The sequence below is a fragment of the Melanerpes formicivorus genome, unplaced genomic scaffold (genome assembly GCF_026170545.1).
Source record: "Melanerpes formicivorus ecotype bairdi unplaced genomic scaffold, bMelFor1.0.p_v2 SCAF_28, whole genome shotgun sequence".
NCBI lineage: Eukaryota > Metazoa > Chordata > Aves > Piciformes > Picidae > Melanerpes > Melanerpes formicivorus.
Window position 1 is genome coordinate 5,271,819 of NW_027142380.1, and position 19,749 is coordinate 5,291,567.

The 19,749-nt window shown below is 44.2% G+C and overlaps 1 protein-coding gene across 3 annotated transcripts in view; it reads left to right on the plus strand.

Moving 5' to 3' along the window:
* The window catches only part of LOC137449128 (monocarboxylate transporter 2-like), a 48,225-nt gene extending 28,804 nt beyond the window's left edge, over positions 1-19,421 (plus strand). For all 3 annotated transcript variants that reach the window (XM_068154318.1, XM_068154317.1, XM_068154319.1), the window contains 3 exons: positions 6,556-6,699; positions 13,287-14,135; positions 16,920-19,421. In XM_068154318.1, coding sequence (XP_068010419.1) covers positions 6,556-6,699; positions 13,287-14,135; positions 16,920-17,212 — 1,286 coding nt within the window. In that variant the 3' untranslated portion in view covers positions 17,213-19,421. The remainder of the gene's footprint in view (positions 1-6,555; positions 6,700-13,286; positions 14,136-16,919) is intronic.
* The last annotated feature ends 328 nt before the right edge of the window (positions 19,422-19,749 follow it).

Genomic DNA, 19,749 nt, shown 5'->3' on the forward strand with positions numbered 1-19,749 from the left:
GGGGTGGACAGATCTTTGGAAGCTGCTCTTTGGAGTCTGGTTGAGGGGTATTTGATACCATTTGGGTCATTTGCTTGCTGTTTCTTGTCCTCCAGTACTGACATGTATGACCATCCTGCCTCCAGCAGCACTGCTAGAGGAAGCACCAGTTGTGTGTGGGGTTCTCAATCATTGTATGTGCAAAACAAACCATCTAAACCAAGCAGCTGAGACTGATAATGCACTGTACCATTAGCAGGTACCAGCAGTTCTTCGGTGATCTGAAGTAGGCACATGGAGGGCTCAGTTGCCATTGGTCAGCAGTTCTCCAAGCCCACATTTAAGAGCGTGAACCATCCAGGTCCTGAACCTTGAATTTCTCTTCAAGCAAAGCAAAAGACCAAAAGGCTGCAGATTTTAACCCTCCCTTCCCTTTCCCCTTTCTGTTGAGACTGTGCCCTGTGTTCTCTCAGGCCACCTCCCTTTTGGGGCGTACATCATTACCAGGTGCTGATTGCTGCTGCTGCTGCTCCCCTCTGCCTCAGGAGGTCGGTGGATTCTGTCAGCCTGTTAATAACATGGGGGCACTTGCTTTCATTTGCGGGGTAATGAGGAGGTTGCTCTGTTACAATGGGCTGGGACCCTGGTGGATAAATTACGAGGCCAACGGCAGTGTTGTTATTCCACCAAGGGAATGAGATTATTACTGAGGAAATTGCAGGCCTGCTCATGTTGTTGTTTTACTACTAGTGTAATAATAGACTTTGTTTTATTAGTATAAATGATTTCTCCCCCTTTTCTCCCAGCTGAGTATGCTGCTTCTTATGTCCCCAGTGACTCCACATAGTCAATGCTAGTCATGTTGTGCTGAGTTCCTCAGCATTATCTGTGTTTTCTCAGCAGTTTGGAAAATATTAGCTATCTGGGCAAGCTTTTTGGTGCTGACCAATGTCCCTGTGCAGTAACAGCTCTTTAGAGACATTTGCCACTGTAGAAAAGTGGGAAAAGCTGAGCTGCATGTCGCAGTCCTGGTGATGGGGGCTCTGGTGATCCTGAATGTGCCAGCACTGGGCCTATGCAGTGCTCTGTTTTAAAGTGTTGCTGTTTTATCATCTGCGTGGCCATCAAAAGGCCTCACCAGCAGACACAGGCATTTCCGATGGCTCTCTGCCACTTTATACTCTTAGAAGGTCAGCCTTGTGAAACCTGGAACAAGCCCACCTTGCATGGAAGCCTGTGGGCTACAGGGTCAGTCTTTCAGGCTCTCAGCTGGTTTTCTAAGAGCACAGAAATATTTCAGAAGAAATTCATCCAAACCAAGTTCCACAAAAAAGGGACAAAACTGTTTCTATTAATATGAGGTTAGGTGGGGAGGGGGGAAAAAATGTGACAAGCCAAACTTTACAAATAAGGGATAGGTTTGTATGTATATGATCAGAAGTATGGGAGAGAAGAATGCTTTAGTCCCTGTTAAAAATACATTGGGATTTTATACCAACACTGGAAGTTTTGCAGCTCATAAAAAATTCATAAAGCTTGCTGAGGAAAACAGAAAGGCAATTCAGGTGTCTATTTTTTGGGAGCACTGTCATACTTGCAAGAGTTTAAGCCAGCCTGGATTGATATTTCTTGTTAAATGCCAACTCTGTGTTAGGAGCCTCTCCGGATCACAGTTCAGCAGCTCAAAAAGAATAAATTACAAGGTGGCCTGACTTTGTGGTGGAGAAGAGAGGAGAGTCCAGAGTATTTTGCATTTTCTTTATGGTTTTACAATCTCCTCTTCAGGGTCCTTTTCACTTCTGCAAACACAAAACTCAAGGTGAAAAGTAATTGGACAAGCTAACAAATGAGTTTGGGCTTGCTGTATTTCCCACCGGCGAGCTGCTGTGTTCTGCTTGCCACCAAGATCAGCTTCTTTGATGTGGCCTTTCATGTACCAGCTAACGACGAATGGAAACCTGCCACAGGTATGAGAAAAGAGAGGCTTTATACAGGACAGGCACTAAACCAGAATGATTTATATGAGCTGAGGATAGTGCTTTTCATTACATCAGTCTTCCAGGAGTGCTGTGATCCCAGCTGCGTCTTTTGGGGATATTTGGCGCAAGCTGTAGCTCTCCAGACTGCAGAGTCCTGCCTTTGTGTGTGCACCCTGCTGTGCAAGAACTTGGGGTCTAAAGAAAGGTGTTTCTGAGAAGGCTGCCCTTGTTTTCACCCAGGGGAGGATGGCAGCTCCACTGGAGAGCATGTCCCTCAGCGGTGCTCTGTGAGCCAGGGCAAGCTGCAGAGTCAGAGGCACAGCTCTGAGCAAAGCCAGCAGCAGGATGAGGCTCAGCATTTCCCTTGTGTCCTCTGCTGTCTTGCACCATTGCTTTGTGATGGGTGATGAATGATGGCTGTGGCTGGAAGTTCACTGGAAGGGAGGAAGCCACTTACTGGGTTGTGAAAGTGTCTGCCTTGTGTCCTAAGGCTGGCTGGGTGGAGATGCCATCCCTTTCTGCACCAAAGCACTAGCTGCTCCCAGCCGTATGTTGGCAGCCTTGTCCTTCTAAGGTATTGGGATGAAAGGACATGAAATATTTTACTTCCCATTATCTCATTAGAAGTTTGATGGTGCCTTGGTGGTGGGGATGTTGGGACAGTGCTGGTTGGTTGGCACTAGCCCTGGTTGCTTTCATCCCTGAGAAGCCATGGACTGGGAATGTGCTCAGCAGCTGGAATGGCTTTTGCTCTTTACCATGGCTCTTTTGAACTTGGCTGATTCTGCAAAGTCCGTCCAGGTAAACAGCAGTTTTCTGAGAGCTTTGCCAGCTGTTTCTCTTGCCCTCTCCTCACCTTACTTTGTAAAGTAAGACGCAAAAATCAACCCAATTCCTTCTAGCTTCTCTTACCACTGTCTCATAGGAAAGAAGAATGATTTTGTTTGGATGCCAGAGCAGGGAGCCTGTGGTTCCTGCACATTTGACCAGGCAGGTATTAGCAAGTGAAGGTGCCTTGGGATCTAAGCTGTACATGTTCTTAACATAAATGGTTTCTGTGTGGTAATATATAGCCTCTTTATTCTTTTCATGCTGGCTGAATAACTGGTAGCTGACAGGTCCTGCCTTTCAATTCACCCTGTTTCCAGGGGCTGTCAAACTTTTAATTTTTGCAATAGCTGCAAGCAAAGCAGTAATTGTGTTTCCTATTTCCCACAACTGCAGTGCTGGCTTTGTTGTTCCCCTCTGCTTAATTTCTCTGCCCTGGTGCGAGCTATTTGATGTCCTCTGGACCCCCCCAATGTTGTTGCTGAAGTTATCTAATGTTTGTTGGCCAATCGGCTCCCTGCGAGAAACACACTACAGGCGGCCTGTGGCAGGGCAGGTCAGCAGAGGTGCATTGAGATGGGTTGGGTGTGATGCTGATCACTGAAGACATCTGGGCAGGGTGAAGGTGTATGTGGCTGTGCTCCTTGTGCCTGCCCAGACTGGCAGGGCTTGCATGCTGGAGTGTGCACAGCTATGTGACACATTGCGTGCGCTGGTTTCTGCTGGGAGATGGGACAGCTTTTGAAAGGCTGCTCCACTAAAGCCCATGGATGTATTTGTAGCTCCAGATGACTTAAGTGGAAGTAATTTTGGGGATGTGATTTTGTATTTGCTTCAGTGCATTTGAAAGGTCTGCTCAGGACTATTACAAAACCTTCAGCCTACAAGCAGCAGCTCAGGGAAGTTTGGTTTCCCAGCTGATTGAATCCCTGAGCTGAGTTATCTGGTATCTTGTAAAATGGAGGTCTAGCTGATGCTTTCTCTGCAGGTTGAGTACTCATCATGGCATTTCCTGTGGATTCTTCAGTAGCTCTAAAGGTTTAGTCCAGATGCTGTGCTTCTCTTTTCTCCTCTAACTGGCTGCACTCAGTACCTTAGAGATCTCCAGCCCTCAGTTCTATGTTGATGCTGGTCAAGATCAAATGCTGTCACTCAGGCTTACAGGGCCTGGACTTAAAAGGTTTCAGGCTGTGAAGGAGAAAGGCTTATGCTGCTTCGGAAGTTGGTCATAGTTCCCTGTGAACTCGGCACAGCTCAAGCAGATAATTCCTTTGAGACCACAGCTCACCCACCTTGACTGGCCATGTGGGACTGATTAACCCCCTGGAAAACTGATAACTCTGGTTACAGCAGATAAAGGCTGTCATGCTGAAGGTCACATAGACCTGCCATAAAGCATTGCTGAGAGATCACACAGGACAAAAACAGGGAGCAATTGTGGTCTTGTGGCCTAACAAGTGATCACTGGAAACTTGGGTTACAGTTGAGGACACTAACAGTTCATGGAGGATGTCCTAGGATGCTCTCATTTGTGAAGCCAATGGCTGGGATATGAAACTTTGCTTTCATCTCTTCCAGCCTCCACTTTGGAAAGCAGAGTGTGTACCACTCTCAGCTCTTTCCAGTTTATCATCTGCTGCCATGGTCCAAACCCATCCTTATTGATGAGTGAAGCCAATACCAACAGCTGGAGTGAGAGGGACATAGATCCATATTTCCCTTCTCCCCAGGCAGATACTGCTGGGATAAATGGTTTACTTCTCATAGCAGAGGCTTCTCTCCTCATAGGCTGCCCTAAGTCTGAGCAGGAGAGGGACCAGAGCAGGGATCTTGTGGGCTTTAAATGCCCTGCTCCACAGTATGACATTCTGTAGTTTCAGGGCCAATGTGAAAGCCCTCTCCCAGCAGGAGAAGGTAATTGAAACCACATTTTCTTAGCTGAGTAATTAGATTGATTCAGGAGAAATGCGGACATGTGGAAAATTGAAAAATGGAAGAGTTGTGAGCCCTTAGGCTGCAGATAAATAAGTTGGTGCCTTGCTGAGGAACACTGCCTCAGTCTATTGAATTACAGGACATGCTGAGACCAGCTCAAGCATGATGCAAGTCCAAGCCCTGACCAGTGGAAACTCAGTGAGGAAAGGGGTCCCTTCCCTGCTGTGCTGATCTGACACAGGTATCTCTCTCCCCAGACTTTCTCATTGAGTTCTGTAGTACTCTGTGCAGCAAAAGGATTCATGCGTGTGGATCCAGATATAGGATTAGGGAAGAAAACTCTCTATGTAATTTTACACTCACAGAAGTTATAATGGAATGGTGCAGTCAATGGGACCAGCTTACAGATGACATAGTTACAGAGAGACTGCTAAGACTCTGCTCATGTGTATTTAATTTCTGAGTGTTCTGACCTTGGACATCTAGTGGAAAATATTTTACATCACTAGGCTTTATTCCCTAGACTAAGCTAGTCATACCTACTGGTTTTTACTTTTGCACACTACAACACCTGAGAACTTGTATGGATGCTGTCAGCCAGGCTGAGGGGATATTGATTTTTTTGGGTCTGACTCCTGTGCCTGAGTGTGTGATGGTTTACAGGGTCTGGGAGGAGCTCTGTCATTATTTCTGGGTGGGATTATTTAAGCAAAGGTAAACATCCTACCAAATGGCTCTGCAGTGAGGTAGATCCCACAGCCAAACTCTTGAGAGACGCCTGTAAACTTAAAATATCCATTTCCAGTAATCTGTATGTGAATGGTATTGGCTCTTTGTAACAGCAGGAATGAAGGCAAGCAGGCATGTTGGGCTCTGAATAACCATTGCTGTGTTCTGAGCAGCACTAGAAGTAGTCAGGTAAGATAAGATACAAAGTGCTGCCTCTATCCTCCTGCCTCATTTCCAGCACAATGTTTGCAGGATTTTGGTTTGGATTTTAGTGATACAGAATCTCTTCCTTACATTTCATAGTTTGACTTCTGGACCACTCTGTCATGTTCAGTTTGCTTTCTGTTGTTCTGACTTCTCAGCTTGATCTAACTTCAGAATTGGCTCTGCCCTGAGCAGGAGGTTGGTCTTGAGACCTCTAAAGTCCCTCTGATCAATATTATTCTGTGCTTCTGATTCTTACTGGTTCTCTGCCTGGTTGAGATTACTATACACTTTCTTACCTCCTCTACTCAAAGCTGCTGTTCAGAGTTCAATGTTTTCTTTCAGTGTGCACAACCTTTGTTAAGCCATTTCCTTTCTTTGTAATTTTGCACTTTCCTGAGCCACCTCTTTACATAAATGGAAAACCAAACTGGTTCTTTTCAGGTCTGGCTAATCCATCGTCTCCAACCTGGTCTAGCCTACACAGACTGATATTAAGATTTAATTAACAAGTGTTGTGCTGAAGCCTCAGTCCTGGTCAGCAGTATTGGAATCACATTAAATGGAGGCATTAAAAATGCAACAGTATTCATGATTTCAGCCTTGTAATATGAAACACAGCTTTGTGTGTATGGTTTAGCATCATAATAAATCAAGAGGCTCCTATGTTGAGGTCATGTGTTCATCCAAGCTGCCATGGCCACTGTGTAGCATGGGACTCACTGCTATCTCCACACAGTGCAGACCACCTTTCTCTTTCATTTTCTTCCTGAATCCACCCTAGAAGCTGTCAGCAGCACATCAGGGCACTGATGTTACAGAGTTTTAACTGCTTTTTGTCAAACATGCCCCTCTCTCAGATGAAATCTACCTCAAGGACCATTTTGTGCTCTTTCCCCAGGTCCCATTAGCAGTATTTTGGTAAATCGCTATGGCAGTCGACCTGTGGTTATGTTTGGAGGCCTGCTCTGTGGCATTGGGATGGTCTCAGCTTCTTTCTGCACCAGCATCCTACAGCTCTACATCTGTGTGGGCTTCATTACAGGTAAGAAGAAAGCAGCTCTTTTCCACCTGCACTTGAGGTTTATGGGCAATGGTTTTAAACTAGAGCAGGGTGGTATTAGATTAGACATTAGGAAGAAGTTCTTTACTTTCAGGGTGGTGAGACACTGGAGCAGGCTGCCCAGAGAAGCTGGGGATGCCTCATCCCTAGAAGTGTTTGAGACTGGGCTGGATGAGGCTTTGAGTAGCCTGGTCTACTGGGAGGTGTTCCTGCCCAGAGCAGGACAATTGGAACTAGATGATCTTTAAGGTTCCTTCCAACTCAAGCCATTCTATGATTCATTCTATGATTGGGGTATCCACACTTGGGCATCTCATCCAAACACAATGGGAAGCTGCTAAGATAAAAAGCTGGTGGGGCAAGGACCGTTGCTCCAGATGAGTTTTAGCAAAGAGCCTGTCCCCTGCTGAGTGCTGTGTTCCTGGCTGAACATTGCGTGCGGGATCTTTTCAGTGGATGTGCTCTTTGCAGATGAGAGCTGTTTCCCCTGAGGCGATGGTGAGGGTGGCCATCAGTGCCTTCAGCTCCTGCTGAAGTGAATGCAGGTTGACTGTGCTCTGCCCTGAGCCAGGCAAGCTCCTGGAGATACAAGTGAGACTGTGAGGAAAGCACCTGTGTTCCTAAATTACTGTGTGTTTTCTTCTCTTGCAAGATACTTGAAATGAGATTCCAGGCATTTGCTTTAGTTTCCTTGCCCTTGCCTGCTTGTGATGTTTGGAGCTCCTTTATCTGAAAATAATAACTACTGGAGTTGACTGAAAATAAGCAATATTCTCCTTACTGAGAAAAAAATTTATGCTTCCTTATTCAAGTTACAGTTTGGATTGTCTGCACTGAAATATGAATTTCCATATTGGAAACTCAATCAGGAGAAGGTATAGGCTCAGTCCAGCACCTTTAAAGCCTGCAGTTGCTGAGTTTTTGCTTTTAAAGGTAGATGGATTGGAGTTCTCCACCTGTGTGAGTATAGATGCTTAATCATATGCATTTTGCTTACAGTTATAAGCAAAGGGTACCTAAGGTACAGCCAATGTTTCTTTCAGTTGCAGCTAGGACATCTGCCTGAAAACATGATACAATGAGTTCAGAACTGGCTTTTGAAGTTGCAGGGTGTGTGTTTTAATGACTGCTCCCTATCCCTCTGCAGCTGCATTAAGTGATGCTGCTTTGTAAACAGGAAAAGTGTGAGCTCAACATTTAAATCAATAAAACCAGCCCCTAGCAAAGTAAATTGGGACAGAAAATTTGTCACCCTGTTCTTCTACACCAATATGACTTCATTAAATCTGTACAGTAGTGAATAAATTGCCATGCAGGATTCCCTGTCTTAAACCTTACTCTTTCTAAGGAGTAGTAGTTAAAACTTAACTCTTTCTAATTGCTGCAGTTAGATGAAACTGTGCTCTAAGTGAAGGAGTAACTCTCACAGACTCCTTGAAAAAGATTCCAGAAACAAAATGATGAGAAATAAAAATAACCAGTGTCTCCTGTGGATAAACTCAATATTCATCAATGCATGAGCTTGCATCATTGCCTGCTAAACAAATGTCCTCTAGCAAGTTGACTAATGCTGGATTAGCACATGGAAACCATTAATCCTTTGCTAAAAATATATGCTTTTTTCTTTTGGTGAGCTTAAGGGCTCAGGCAAGGAACAGGACTGTAGGAAGGCACCAACTCCAATTTTCAAAGGTACTTGTCTAAAAACATGCCAGGAGGGAATTTTGTGCCTAACCCCAGACCTAGGATTTCTGAAGACCCTCCTCTTTTTTGATCCCTGAATATCTTTACCCACCCCAAAGAGTTGATAGTTTGAGCTGTGCTCGATGCATCCATGTAGCCCTCATTCCAGGAGCAAGGTACAGGGACAAACTGCCACCATATCTCCTTGTCTTTAATGCTGTGATGTTTCCTCAGAGCAAAACATAGGTTGTGTTTTTTTGTGTGTATTTGTGTGTCTGTCTTTTCCTCTTGATTGCTGAATGAGGGCAGCTGTGTGGATGAGGTCTTAGCTAATAACCCATCCTTTCCAGGCCCAGTGTGTGTGCTGGGGAAGGAATATTAATTGGATAGAGAAGGGCAGATTGCTTGTAATTCTCCTAACATGCTTGATGCCTCTAATTACTCTTGAAGTGCTGTCACTGGTTAGGCCTAACATGGAAGTATTCAAGGGCAATTATGAAGCTGCCTGCTCATCTCACAGCTGAGACTGTGTTACTGTACAAGGAGAGATGACTGTAAAGGCAATTTGCAGTGACTGTAAAGCAACTTGTAAACATCACACTCTAGCCTCCTTCCTACCAGCCTGAAAAAGAAACAGACTGGTTTAGAAGACCATGTCCATGTAATTTGCAGGGATGGAGATAAAAAGAAGATACTGGGAGGTTTCTGCTACGCTCTTGTGCCTTTGGCATATTAATAGAAATCTCTTCAGAGTAGCAGGGCAGGAAGTATCTGTTTATGGTGGAGGGATGAGATACAGCAGTCTCAGCTGCTTTCTTGATTATGCCTTTTCCCTTTGGCATGCAGAGCAGGAGATGGGGTCTGCTGTGGGGAGCAGCTCTAAAGAAACTCTGTCCTTGATGGCACTGACCTGTGGGCTGCATGAGGCACTTTGCATGTGCTGTAAACCCAATGCTCTCTTCCTTGCTCGTTTCCCTATAGCACTTAGAAAAAGAAATGAGGTTTGCAAGCTGTTGACCTGGATCAGCGCCAGCCTGGGTGCATTAAATAGGTGTTTAGGCATGCAACCCCTTCTTCAGGTCTAAGGTAGAAGCAGCAAATTTCAAAGCTAAACACAAGGTAATAATGAGTGGTCAGAGTTTAGTTCAATCTGTACCAATTAGACCACGATGAAATGAAATGGGACCTAGGGTGAAGCATGTTTACTAATCTTTGCACTGTGGATGTTGAGCATTTTGTAGTGGTTTGAGCCTTAACTGGGAGTTAAAAGCCCAAATGGGGAAAAGGCTGACAATCTCTTCCCCACTCCCCCCCCCCCCCCCCCCCCCCCCCCCCGCTTCTCCCTCCAAACAGAAAGAGAAAAAAAAAAAAGGGGCAAGGAGCAAATCCACTAAACAACAATCTGGAGTCGGCTTGGAAGTAGAGAGGCAAAGAATTTTTCTTTAAAATATATATGACAATAACAGGAAAAGTTCACAAGGGCAAGGAACAAGAGTGGATGGGAGTGGGACAGAAAAGAATAATACAAAACCAGTCTTTCGCTGAAGAGGTGCAGAGGCAGCAGGGAAAAGGATCAGGTCCGGCCACGTGGCTGAGGAGCAGGAGGGCAGCTGCAGTAGCTCTCATCCAGCAGAGGCAGGAGCCAAAAGGAGATCCAACAGCTATGATGTCCTGCTTTTTATACCCTGGCTGGGCAGGGAGTGGGGAGTGGAACAGACTCAGCTTTCCCAGGGGGAAATGCCCTGCAGGGAGGGTAAAGTACCTGCAAGCCCTCCACCCTGCTTTGTTTTTTTTTTTTTTTTCAGAAAAGTGCATTAACCCACCACACATTGAAATATCTGGTAGGATCTCCCTTTAGTAACAAAGTAACAAGATCAATAATTACAGAGCTGGGGTCAGAGTGGCTGGAGAGCAGCCAGATGGAGAGGGACCTGGGGGTGCCGGTCGATGGTAGGCTGAACATGAGCCTGCAGTGTGCCCAGGCGGCCAATAGGGCCAATGGCATCCTGGCCTGCATCAGGAACAGTGTGGCCAGCAGGAGCAGGGAGGTCATTCTGCCCCTGTACACTGCACTGGTTAGGCCACACCTCGAGTACTGTGTCCAGTTCTGGGCCCCTCAGTTTAGGAAGGAGGTTGACTTGCTGGAACGAGTCCAGAGAAGGGTAATGAAGTTGATGAGGGGTTTGGAACACAAGCCCTATGAGGAGAGACTGATGGAGCTGGGATTGCTTAGCCTGGAGAAGAGGAGACTCAGGGGTGACCTTATCACTCTCTACAACTACCTGAAGGGAGGTTGTAGACAGGCGGATGATGGTCTCTTCTCCGAGGCAGCCAGTACCAGAACAAGAGGGCACAGTCTCAGGCTGCACCAGTGGAGGTTTAGGTTGGGTGTTAGGAAGAAGTTCTGTACAGAGAGAGTGATTGCCCCTTGGAATGGGCTGCCCAGGGAGGTGGTGGAGTCGCCATCATTGGAGGTGTTCAGGAGGAGACTTGATGTGGTGCTTGGTGCCATGGTTTAGTTGTTTGGGTGGGTTGGATTGGTTGATGGGTTGGATGTGATGATCTTGAAGGTCTCTTCCAACCTGGTTTATTCTATTCTATTCTATTCTGAGCTCGCTCCTGTACCACCACTTATTCCCTTCTAATAAGAGGAAGATGTATTTGTTCTAGGGAAGGATGCTCCTTCTGGCACAGCCTTGCTTCTGTTCATTCAACGCTGCTGGTAGGCCTCTGTATCGTATCCCTGAGGAAAAAGTGTGGTTATTTGAGTAACAATTTAAGCCATGGGAAAGCTGCTGTAGTTTCTGAAAACAGGAATAAAATGGATTTAAACATTTCCAACTGAAGTCAGCCAAAAGCTTAAGGTAAATTGAAATTCCAGTCAGCCAATTTGAAACTCTCCAAATTTAATTAATGGCAAGAGCATGAGGTAATATTAAATTAGATTTGTCCAACTGGCAAATTAATGTTCACATAATCAAAAAACTGAGTTGATTATTGTTTAAGTGGGTAGCTGGCATCCAGTCTGATTTTCCTGCTCTGCAGGACATGTGGTAGGTCCCTACCAAAAGTGTTTCTGTGGAAATGATGGTTTCATTTCTGCCTTTACCTGCTAGCCTGGGAAATATGAAGCTAAAGCAAACACTGATCCACCATGTTGCATCTTCTCAGGTGAAAGAAGATGCATCCCTGTATCTGAGCACTATCGAGGGTGTCCTCTAAACAAGACTGTGTTTATATCCATAGTTCTCAGGACAGCCTTCTCATGAGGATGGACTACAGCCCCTTATGCATTAAGAGCAGGCTGTAGTTTCCAAAGGCATGCCCTCCCAAATACGTGGACTAGCTAGAAAATGTCCTGCTGTGAATGTGTTTTATATCGAGATTAACCTGAATATGTTGCCATTTCCATTTATTTTTAATGCTGTAAACTTCCAAGTACATTAGAAAAAAAAAAATTATTAAAAAAAAAAAAAAAGAATCTTAGACTTGGCAGAAGTCACAATGTTGCAAAATGGTTCAAACTGAAGCTATCCAACATTGGCTGAATTCTGCTGTATCAGTTGCATTCTACTCTATCAGCGACTAATGATAGTGTTCCTTAATTAATTTTGAGGACCTTGACCTTTCTAAATTAGCTTCTGTAAAGCAATATGCCTAATTATGTACTGCACAGTTAAACAAACTAATTATATAGACTAATGAACAAGAAAAAGTCTGCATGACCCTATTTTCAGGATTCATGTTCTCTGATGTAATCACTTCAAGGATTACATTTCTGCTTTGTTCCAATGTGACTCATTCTCTCCCCAATGGTAGGGTGGAAAATATGTGGCATGATTTTTAAGAGTCATTTTCATAGAATCAAGAAGGTTGGAAAAGACCTCAAGGATCTTCAAGTCCAACCTGTCAACCAACACCTCATGACTACTAAACCGTGGCACCAAGTGCCACATCCAATCCCCTCTTGAGCACCTCCTGGGATGGTGACTCTGAAAATTTGACTTGTAAAGGAAGTACTGCACATGATGGAACTGTTTGAAAAGAAGGGATTGTTGTGTGCTAATGCTCTCAAATAGAACCACAGAAAGTTGAGACCATTACAGCATTTGGTCATCTCTGCCTGCAGACTTCACCTGTGCAAGAGAAGCTGGCTAACTGAATTAGCAATGCAGATTTGTGATGCCATTTACATGTCTAAATGCAATAGAAGTAAACTTTAATTAAAAGCAACACACTAGGGTCCTGTTTAATTAGCATCCTCAGTAGCTATTTTGCTGTATACATGCAGACCTTTTAATCTTTTGTATCAGACCTGAATTGCTCAGACCACCAATTTAGTCGTGGCTGAGAGGGGCGATGTTATTTTCTGCGCAGGTCTGTCTGTGCAGCAGCAGTGTTGGGTGCCCACCATACATGGAAGGGACTGCCAGACCCACTTACAGTTCAGAAGGATGTGCTTCAGCGGCTAGCACTGTCCAACCCAGAACAACCTTCCTCAAACTCTGAGCTGTCATTTTCTTTAATAGATCCACCCTCTCCTCCAACAAGGCTGCTCTGTCTGGACAAAACCAGCCGGCATTCACTGAGGGTGTAGTTTCAATTTATTCTGAACCAAACTCTTTGTTCTAGCCCTGCCACGCATGAGATTTGCAGTGTGAAAGGAAGGGACATTGTCTGACTGAAAATGTCTTTCTGGGCATCCCGTTACCCAAATGTGGCAGGCAGAAGCTTAGGGATATCCTGAGTGAAGTTTACAACTAGACTATTGTGTTGAAGAGCCACCAGTAGACCAATTGTCCATTGATTTGCCTTAAACATCGAGTTGAGGTTAAATGGGTCTCAGATCTTCCTTTGTGTGTATCAACTATTTTTCTTTGTTCCAGGATTTGGCCTTGCTCTCAACCTTCAGCCATCAGTGATAATCATAGGGAAATACTTTTTGAAGAGAAGACCCATTGCAAATGGCCTTGCTATGGCAGGGAGCCCTGTGATGCTTTGCACCCTGGCTCCTCTCAACCAGTTCCTTTTTGATAATTTTGGCTGGAGGGGCAGCTTTTTAATTCTTGGGGCAATTTTATTACATTGCTGTGTGGCAGGAGCTCTCTTTAGACCCATTGGGCCAGCCACAGTATCAGGTAAAACCCAGGCAACTGGGAAGAAGGATGTTCTGAAAGAAGAAGTCACTGGAAATGCCACCAATGCAGAGAACAAAATGGAAGAGGAAGAAGGAAAGGACTGTTGTGAAAAAATCAATCGGTACCTTGATTTTTCCCTCTTTAAGCACAGAGGGTTCTTAATTTACCTGATAGGAAATGTGCTCATGTTCCTGGGGTTTTTTGCCCCCATTGTTTTCCTGGCACCCTATGCAAAACACATTGGCATTGATGAATACTCAGCTGCCTTCCTCCTTTCAATCCTTGCTATCGTGGACATGATTGCCCGACCTACTACTGGCATCATTGCCAACAGCAAGTGGGTGAGGCCACGGATTCAATACTTTTTCAGCTTCTCCATTGCTTTCAATGGTGCCTGTCACCTTCTGTGCCCGCTGGCTTCCGGCTACAAATGGCTCGTTGTCTACTCTGCCTTTTTTGGCTTGGCCTTTGGCATGGTTTGTGCCATGCTCTTTGAAACTCTCATGGACCTCGTGGGAGCTGCCCGGTTCACAAGTGCTGTTGGCCTGGTCACCATTGCAGAGTGCTGCACGATATTGCTGGGACCACCTATTGGAGGTGAGGCAATTTTCTTCTGCTGCTTCCACTATATGGTTTATGTTGAGATTCTTGCAAGCAGTTGGTAAAAAGTGATTTTAAATTTGTTTTCTCTGCTTCTCATCCACCATTTCCCCGCTCATAACTGGAAAGGGAAGGCAGATCCTAGGTGCCTCCTCCAGCATTTTCTTAGTGCTCCTTTCTGTGTAGTCCTCCATTTGAAGTCAACAGTTTGGAGAGTGTTCTTTTAGTTTCTGCTGCCTTCCAACACTTGAACTGAACTTGCAGAGTGGGACTTCCTGCAGCCTTGTGCTTCAGACCACTCCTCCTGTTGCAGAAGGCTGGAGTCCACCACAATTTAAGCATGATAAAACACAATGGTTATTTGAAATTCTCTTGTTGACACAAACCTAAGCCTTGCCATTTGTGTCTGAGGCTCTGAGTACTTCCACTTACGGATTTAAGTTACCTTAGTGCACCTGATAGAGTTAAGGCTGTTTGAAAAACATTTTTGCTTTGGGTGTCATGGTTTGAAATACCCAAAGGGAGAGACTCTCAAAGGTCCGTGGTGACTATATTAAAACTCCAGCAGGGCTTACAGTCACCTGAAGATAAGTGGGAGCAATGACTTCCTGTGACTTGGACAGCCTTCACTTCTTTCCCTCTACAACATGTGCCCTATTGTCTACAAGGAACACAGCATAGCTGAATCTGGCATTTGGCTCAAGTACAGTCCTTGTCAAATATGAGTCAGCTATGAATTAAATTACATCACAGGTGACATCTGACATCATCTCAGTGTACAGATATCATTCTATTGATGTGCACTCTGCTGCAATTTGCTTTTCACCTGCATGCAAGCTTGCAGAACTGGTTTAGAAACTGGTCACCTGTAAGTATGCAAAAATGGTTAATTAGTTGTGTGAGCTGTATGTGTGTGGATGTATAAAGGTTAAACTCCACTATCATAGTAAATGTAAAGACTGCCCAGAAAGAAGCCAGTTTAACCCCATTTCCTGGATTCAAAACTGAGGTCTGGCTAATACCCTGTAGGACACATCTTGCAGAACCATTTAGCTCTTCATGCTACCATGTAGCTCATAGAGTGTGACAGGAGCAGCTGGATCCTTCTGTGCTCTTAGAGATTCATTATTTAATTAATGACAAACAAAAGAAAATACAATTTTAGAATTACTGTCTTCTGAATTACATAATTTTCTGTGTGGAAGATTAAGTTAATGACCAGAGACTGCTAATGAGGCTAAAACTGTTCTGTGTAATAGTCAGTAATATTAGTTTTGTAAGGTTTCCCCCACCATTTTAATAAGCAGCAAATTTATTGGTTCTTTGGCATTTTAATAACCTACTGCAAGGTTCTGCTTTAATGAACTAGGTAAATTGTTCCCAGTCTATTTTATGACTTTATCTTATTCTCAAAGGAGAAGAGGCAAGACTATCCTACTGTTGAATTTTCCAATACTTTGCTCATTAGAACTCTCATTGAAACCTACTTAGGTGACCTCTAGGTCATCCTGATTAGCAAAAAAGGAACAAAAAAATGTTGCAATTAGCATTTGCTTGATGTTTCACCAGTAGCATGAAAAGCTCAGTGCATTGAAAATGATGTACAAAGGCATCCAGGAATGATCCAGGAAGAGCTGTTGACCAAAACCAGTTAAAAATTATTATTGCTGTGATCCAGAGATCTATTTGGTGGCTGCAAAAATCCTTTGTTAGTGTAATGCAGTGGGATAATTAATCATCGGCTTTTCAACATTTGAGGTCAGTTAGGAAGTAATTAAAGGTGCCTCTTTTTAAGGAGGGGAACATATTCCAAAGAATCAGAGCTGATGGATGATGGGCCAGTTTCAAGGAAGACTATCTATAGTGTGAAGGCCAGGTTAGGAGTGGGTCTTACTTTAATTAGGATTTGGGATGTTAAGAATGGTCTGTGTTGCACCAGTAAAGGGGAATTAATGCTCAGGATCATACTCCCAATAAGATTTGCATTACATTTTGACATAATGGAGAACACTGACATTTCAATTAAGTCGTCTCCCTTCAATTACTCTGTAACTCCATAGCAGTGGCATTAACCTTTGAGAGGAACCTGTCACGTTTGTCTTGGCATTGAAACTATCTGACACTGACAGCATCATCTTTGCTTTCCCTGGAACTAATCTTTTCCAGTTCCATGCAGTGCCCTTTCATCTTTAGATCCTGAATATAAATGCAGAAAGGGCAACTGTGACCAAAAGCTGAGTCCTCTCTAATGCTGGTGAGTGACCCATGGTGGAATAAATTGGAAGGTCTTTGTCAGGAGTCTGAGATGAAACCCTGTGGCCAGGTGCTATCTCATGAACATCTTCCTGAAAGCTGCTGCTTTTGTTGACAGCCTGAGGACTACTAAGTTAAGTGGATGTCCTTGTAGGTGATCACTGGAGTTAATGGAGACTGTCTGCAGACTCTGTGATCAGAGCACTTGGTCTCTGCATGGAAAAAATAGATCTACCTGAAAAGTCCAGGCTAGGAAAGGTAGGGTTCCAGTCCTCTTCAACTTAACTGTACAAATTATCAGTAGTATTACCTGTGTCAACATTAACTACCCACAGGATATGTGGTGGAACTTGTGTGAGATATTTGCAGGATCAGAGTATTTGGGGAAGAGCTCAGAAGTCCAGAAAATCTTTTATTTTATCCTAAAGAGACCATGGTGTCCCTTTATACTGAGGACCTGAAAACACAATAATTTACATTCATCTCTAAGTTTATTTTTTCTGTTTTCTTTTAATATCTGTTTTACAGGAACTCTTATTGATACCTTTGGGGACTATAAATACATGTTCATTAAATGCGGAGCTGTGATGGTCCTGGCAGGAACCTTCCTGTTCATCATGAATTATTATAATTATCGTATACTTGCCAAGGAGGAGAAAGAGAGAAAGGCAAAAGAAGAGGACCCTCAGTCTGTAAGGACAGAAAGTGAGGACAGAAATAACTGGAACAAAGAAACTGTGCTGGATGGGCCAGAGCTGGAACCTTTGAGAGAGGAACGAGAAGGACTAAAGAAGGAAATGAAAGGCACAAATGAAGTTTAAACCTGTCCTCACATGCTGAATGGGGAATCACTTCTGGGCTGCTTCTCTTGACACCAGATGTGAAATCACACAAGTTTGAAAATTTTTGTCCTGTGCTCTGCTACATTCATCCCCTTTTTTGTTTGAGAAGACTAAACCAAACCCAACTTTAGTTTCTTATGAAGTGCTGGGACACAGTGCAGTCTCTGTTTGCACACCAAAGGTCCTGCAATATTTTCTTTAGCTATTTCCCAGAGAGGCTGACTAAGGGTCTAACTGACACCCCACAGCTTCACTCGATGAAGAGACTCGTGGCCATCAGAGCCCTTCCAGCAGCCTGAACAGGCTTTTCATTGAGTACTGTGGTGGCTGCATCTTCCCACCATGCAGTCAAAACTCTTTGGCTCTCGTATGACTGCAGTGTCAGAATTATCCCAGTGATTTGGTGCTACCTTCTGTTGGCAGCTGCACTTTCCCCTTAGATCTTACACTCATCTTGAATGCACCCTGAGAGAGCTACTTGAACAGAACAAGAGCAGCATGTCTGTGCATGCAGTGGCAGCAAGGCAGCCTGACCTTGTGACCAGAATGTGGTAGGAAGGCCCTAACACGGGGTGACGACTCATGGCTTGACCGGGGCTTTCCTCAGGGACCTCTGCATTTAGCAAAATGCCCTGAGAAAGGTGACATTATACAGGGGGTCAGCACAAGGCTGACACACTACAGGAGTCCCTGTTTGAGGTCCTTTGTCTGTGCAGGGTAGTAATTCAGTCTGAAAGAGTTTTGATCTGCATTTGAATAGTGCAAATTCTTTAAAATTTTCCCTAGGAGGTTACAAAGTCCTTTACCCAATATCTGAGTGCCGCACTATCTTAAAGCATACTTTTTCTTTACAACACCCTGGTGAGCCAGTAAGCATTGCTGCTAGTTGTTAATTGTAGAAATGAAGAACTAAAAGCACAGAGGAGCTTTGGGCCGACACAGCATCAGTAAACAAAGCTTAGGCATGCTGAAATGGGATCCACTTCCCTGAATTCAGTGCCTGAAAGTCCTGTTGAGTACAAGTATCCCCCTGCTAGAAAGAGGAAATACCACGGATAGCCATGCTTTAAACCACAGCCTTCCTTGCAAGCAGCCTTTGTGCTCCATACTGCTCAGGATTAATTATTTTAAACACTGTCTTAGAGCTGCTGTCTTGTGCCATGTTTTTCCAACCTGTTTAAGTTGCATGAATCCTGGAGGGAATCCAAACACAGCTGCCTCCCCTTTGTTTGGGCTGGGCTAGACACCTCCTTGTTGCTAGTACTGGAATACTTGCTGGCCTCACGCCATCATAGACTTGTTTCCATTGGAAAAGACCTCTAAGATCATCAAGTCCAGCTGTCAACCCAGCACCACCATAGCCATTAAACCATGTTCCAAAGTGCCATGTCCACACACTTCTTGAACACCTCCAGGGACAGTGACTTGTTTTGGTTGGAAAAGATCTTTGAGACCATCAAGTCCAGCCGTTGTCTAACTCCACCAAGTATGATATTAAAGCTTGTCTCTTATCACCACACCTGTGAGTCAAAAAGTCCTGTTGCTGTTTCATACATGTATCCTGTTTCATGAAATAAAGTTTCCTCAGGTCAGTGATACAGAGCTGTAGCTGCATCCATAGGAGACAGAGATGTAGCCACAGGAGGCTCTCATCCAGTGGTGATAATTTTGAGCTGGGAAGATCTAGACTCTGGCAGAAAGCACTGAGGTATTTTATGACAAGCAGCTGCTGCCCAAGAGCCATGGATGCTAAGCATGGCATCATGTAGCTGAGTCACCAGTCTTTTGAGGATTTAGTTCCAAGTGACCAGATAAAAACAAGGACTTTGCACAGGGATCACCCAAATCCATAGCTAACATCAGTCCAAAGGCTAGGTCTCCTTTTTGTTTGCTTCAATGGTACCCTCATGTAATCAGGGAGTATTTTTCCATGCCTTTGTCACTGAAGAGCTCTAATTATCACTTGTGTGCACACTACTACGAGGGGCTTGTAAAACTACTTTTGTAAATACAATGTACTCCCAAACTTGGATCACAGCATTTTTTTTTCTTCTACAACATCTGTTCTGTGAAATCTTTTGTCCCACTAAAGAATAATGGTCTTTGACCACTGACTTCAGTAGAACTTATATTTTATCCTTATGTATTATCTTGCATTTTCCCTGAAAAACAAAATCTGGACACTATACTTGGGCTTTTGTTGCTATGTTGTTAATACTCTTTGTTTCTGTCAAAGATAGCTATGGTATTTCAACAACAAAAAAAGTCATTGATAAAAGGTCCTGAACACTTCCAATATGCCTTCTGGAAGCTTTCATATACTTAATGAAACTCTTTTTAATAAACGAAATGAGTTTATATTTGTCCATTGTAATGCTGCCTCTCAACTCAGTGAGGGATTGATCCTCATAGGGCTTCTATGCCTGGCTCCGTGCACATGGTGATACAGCTCTTGGTGGTAGCCTTATTCCAGGACCACCACTGAGAGCTCCTTGTCACAGTCTCTTTGATATTTC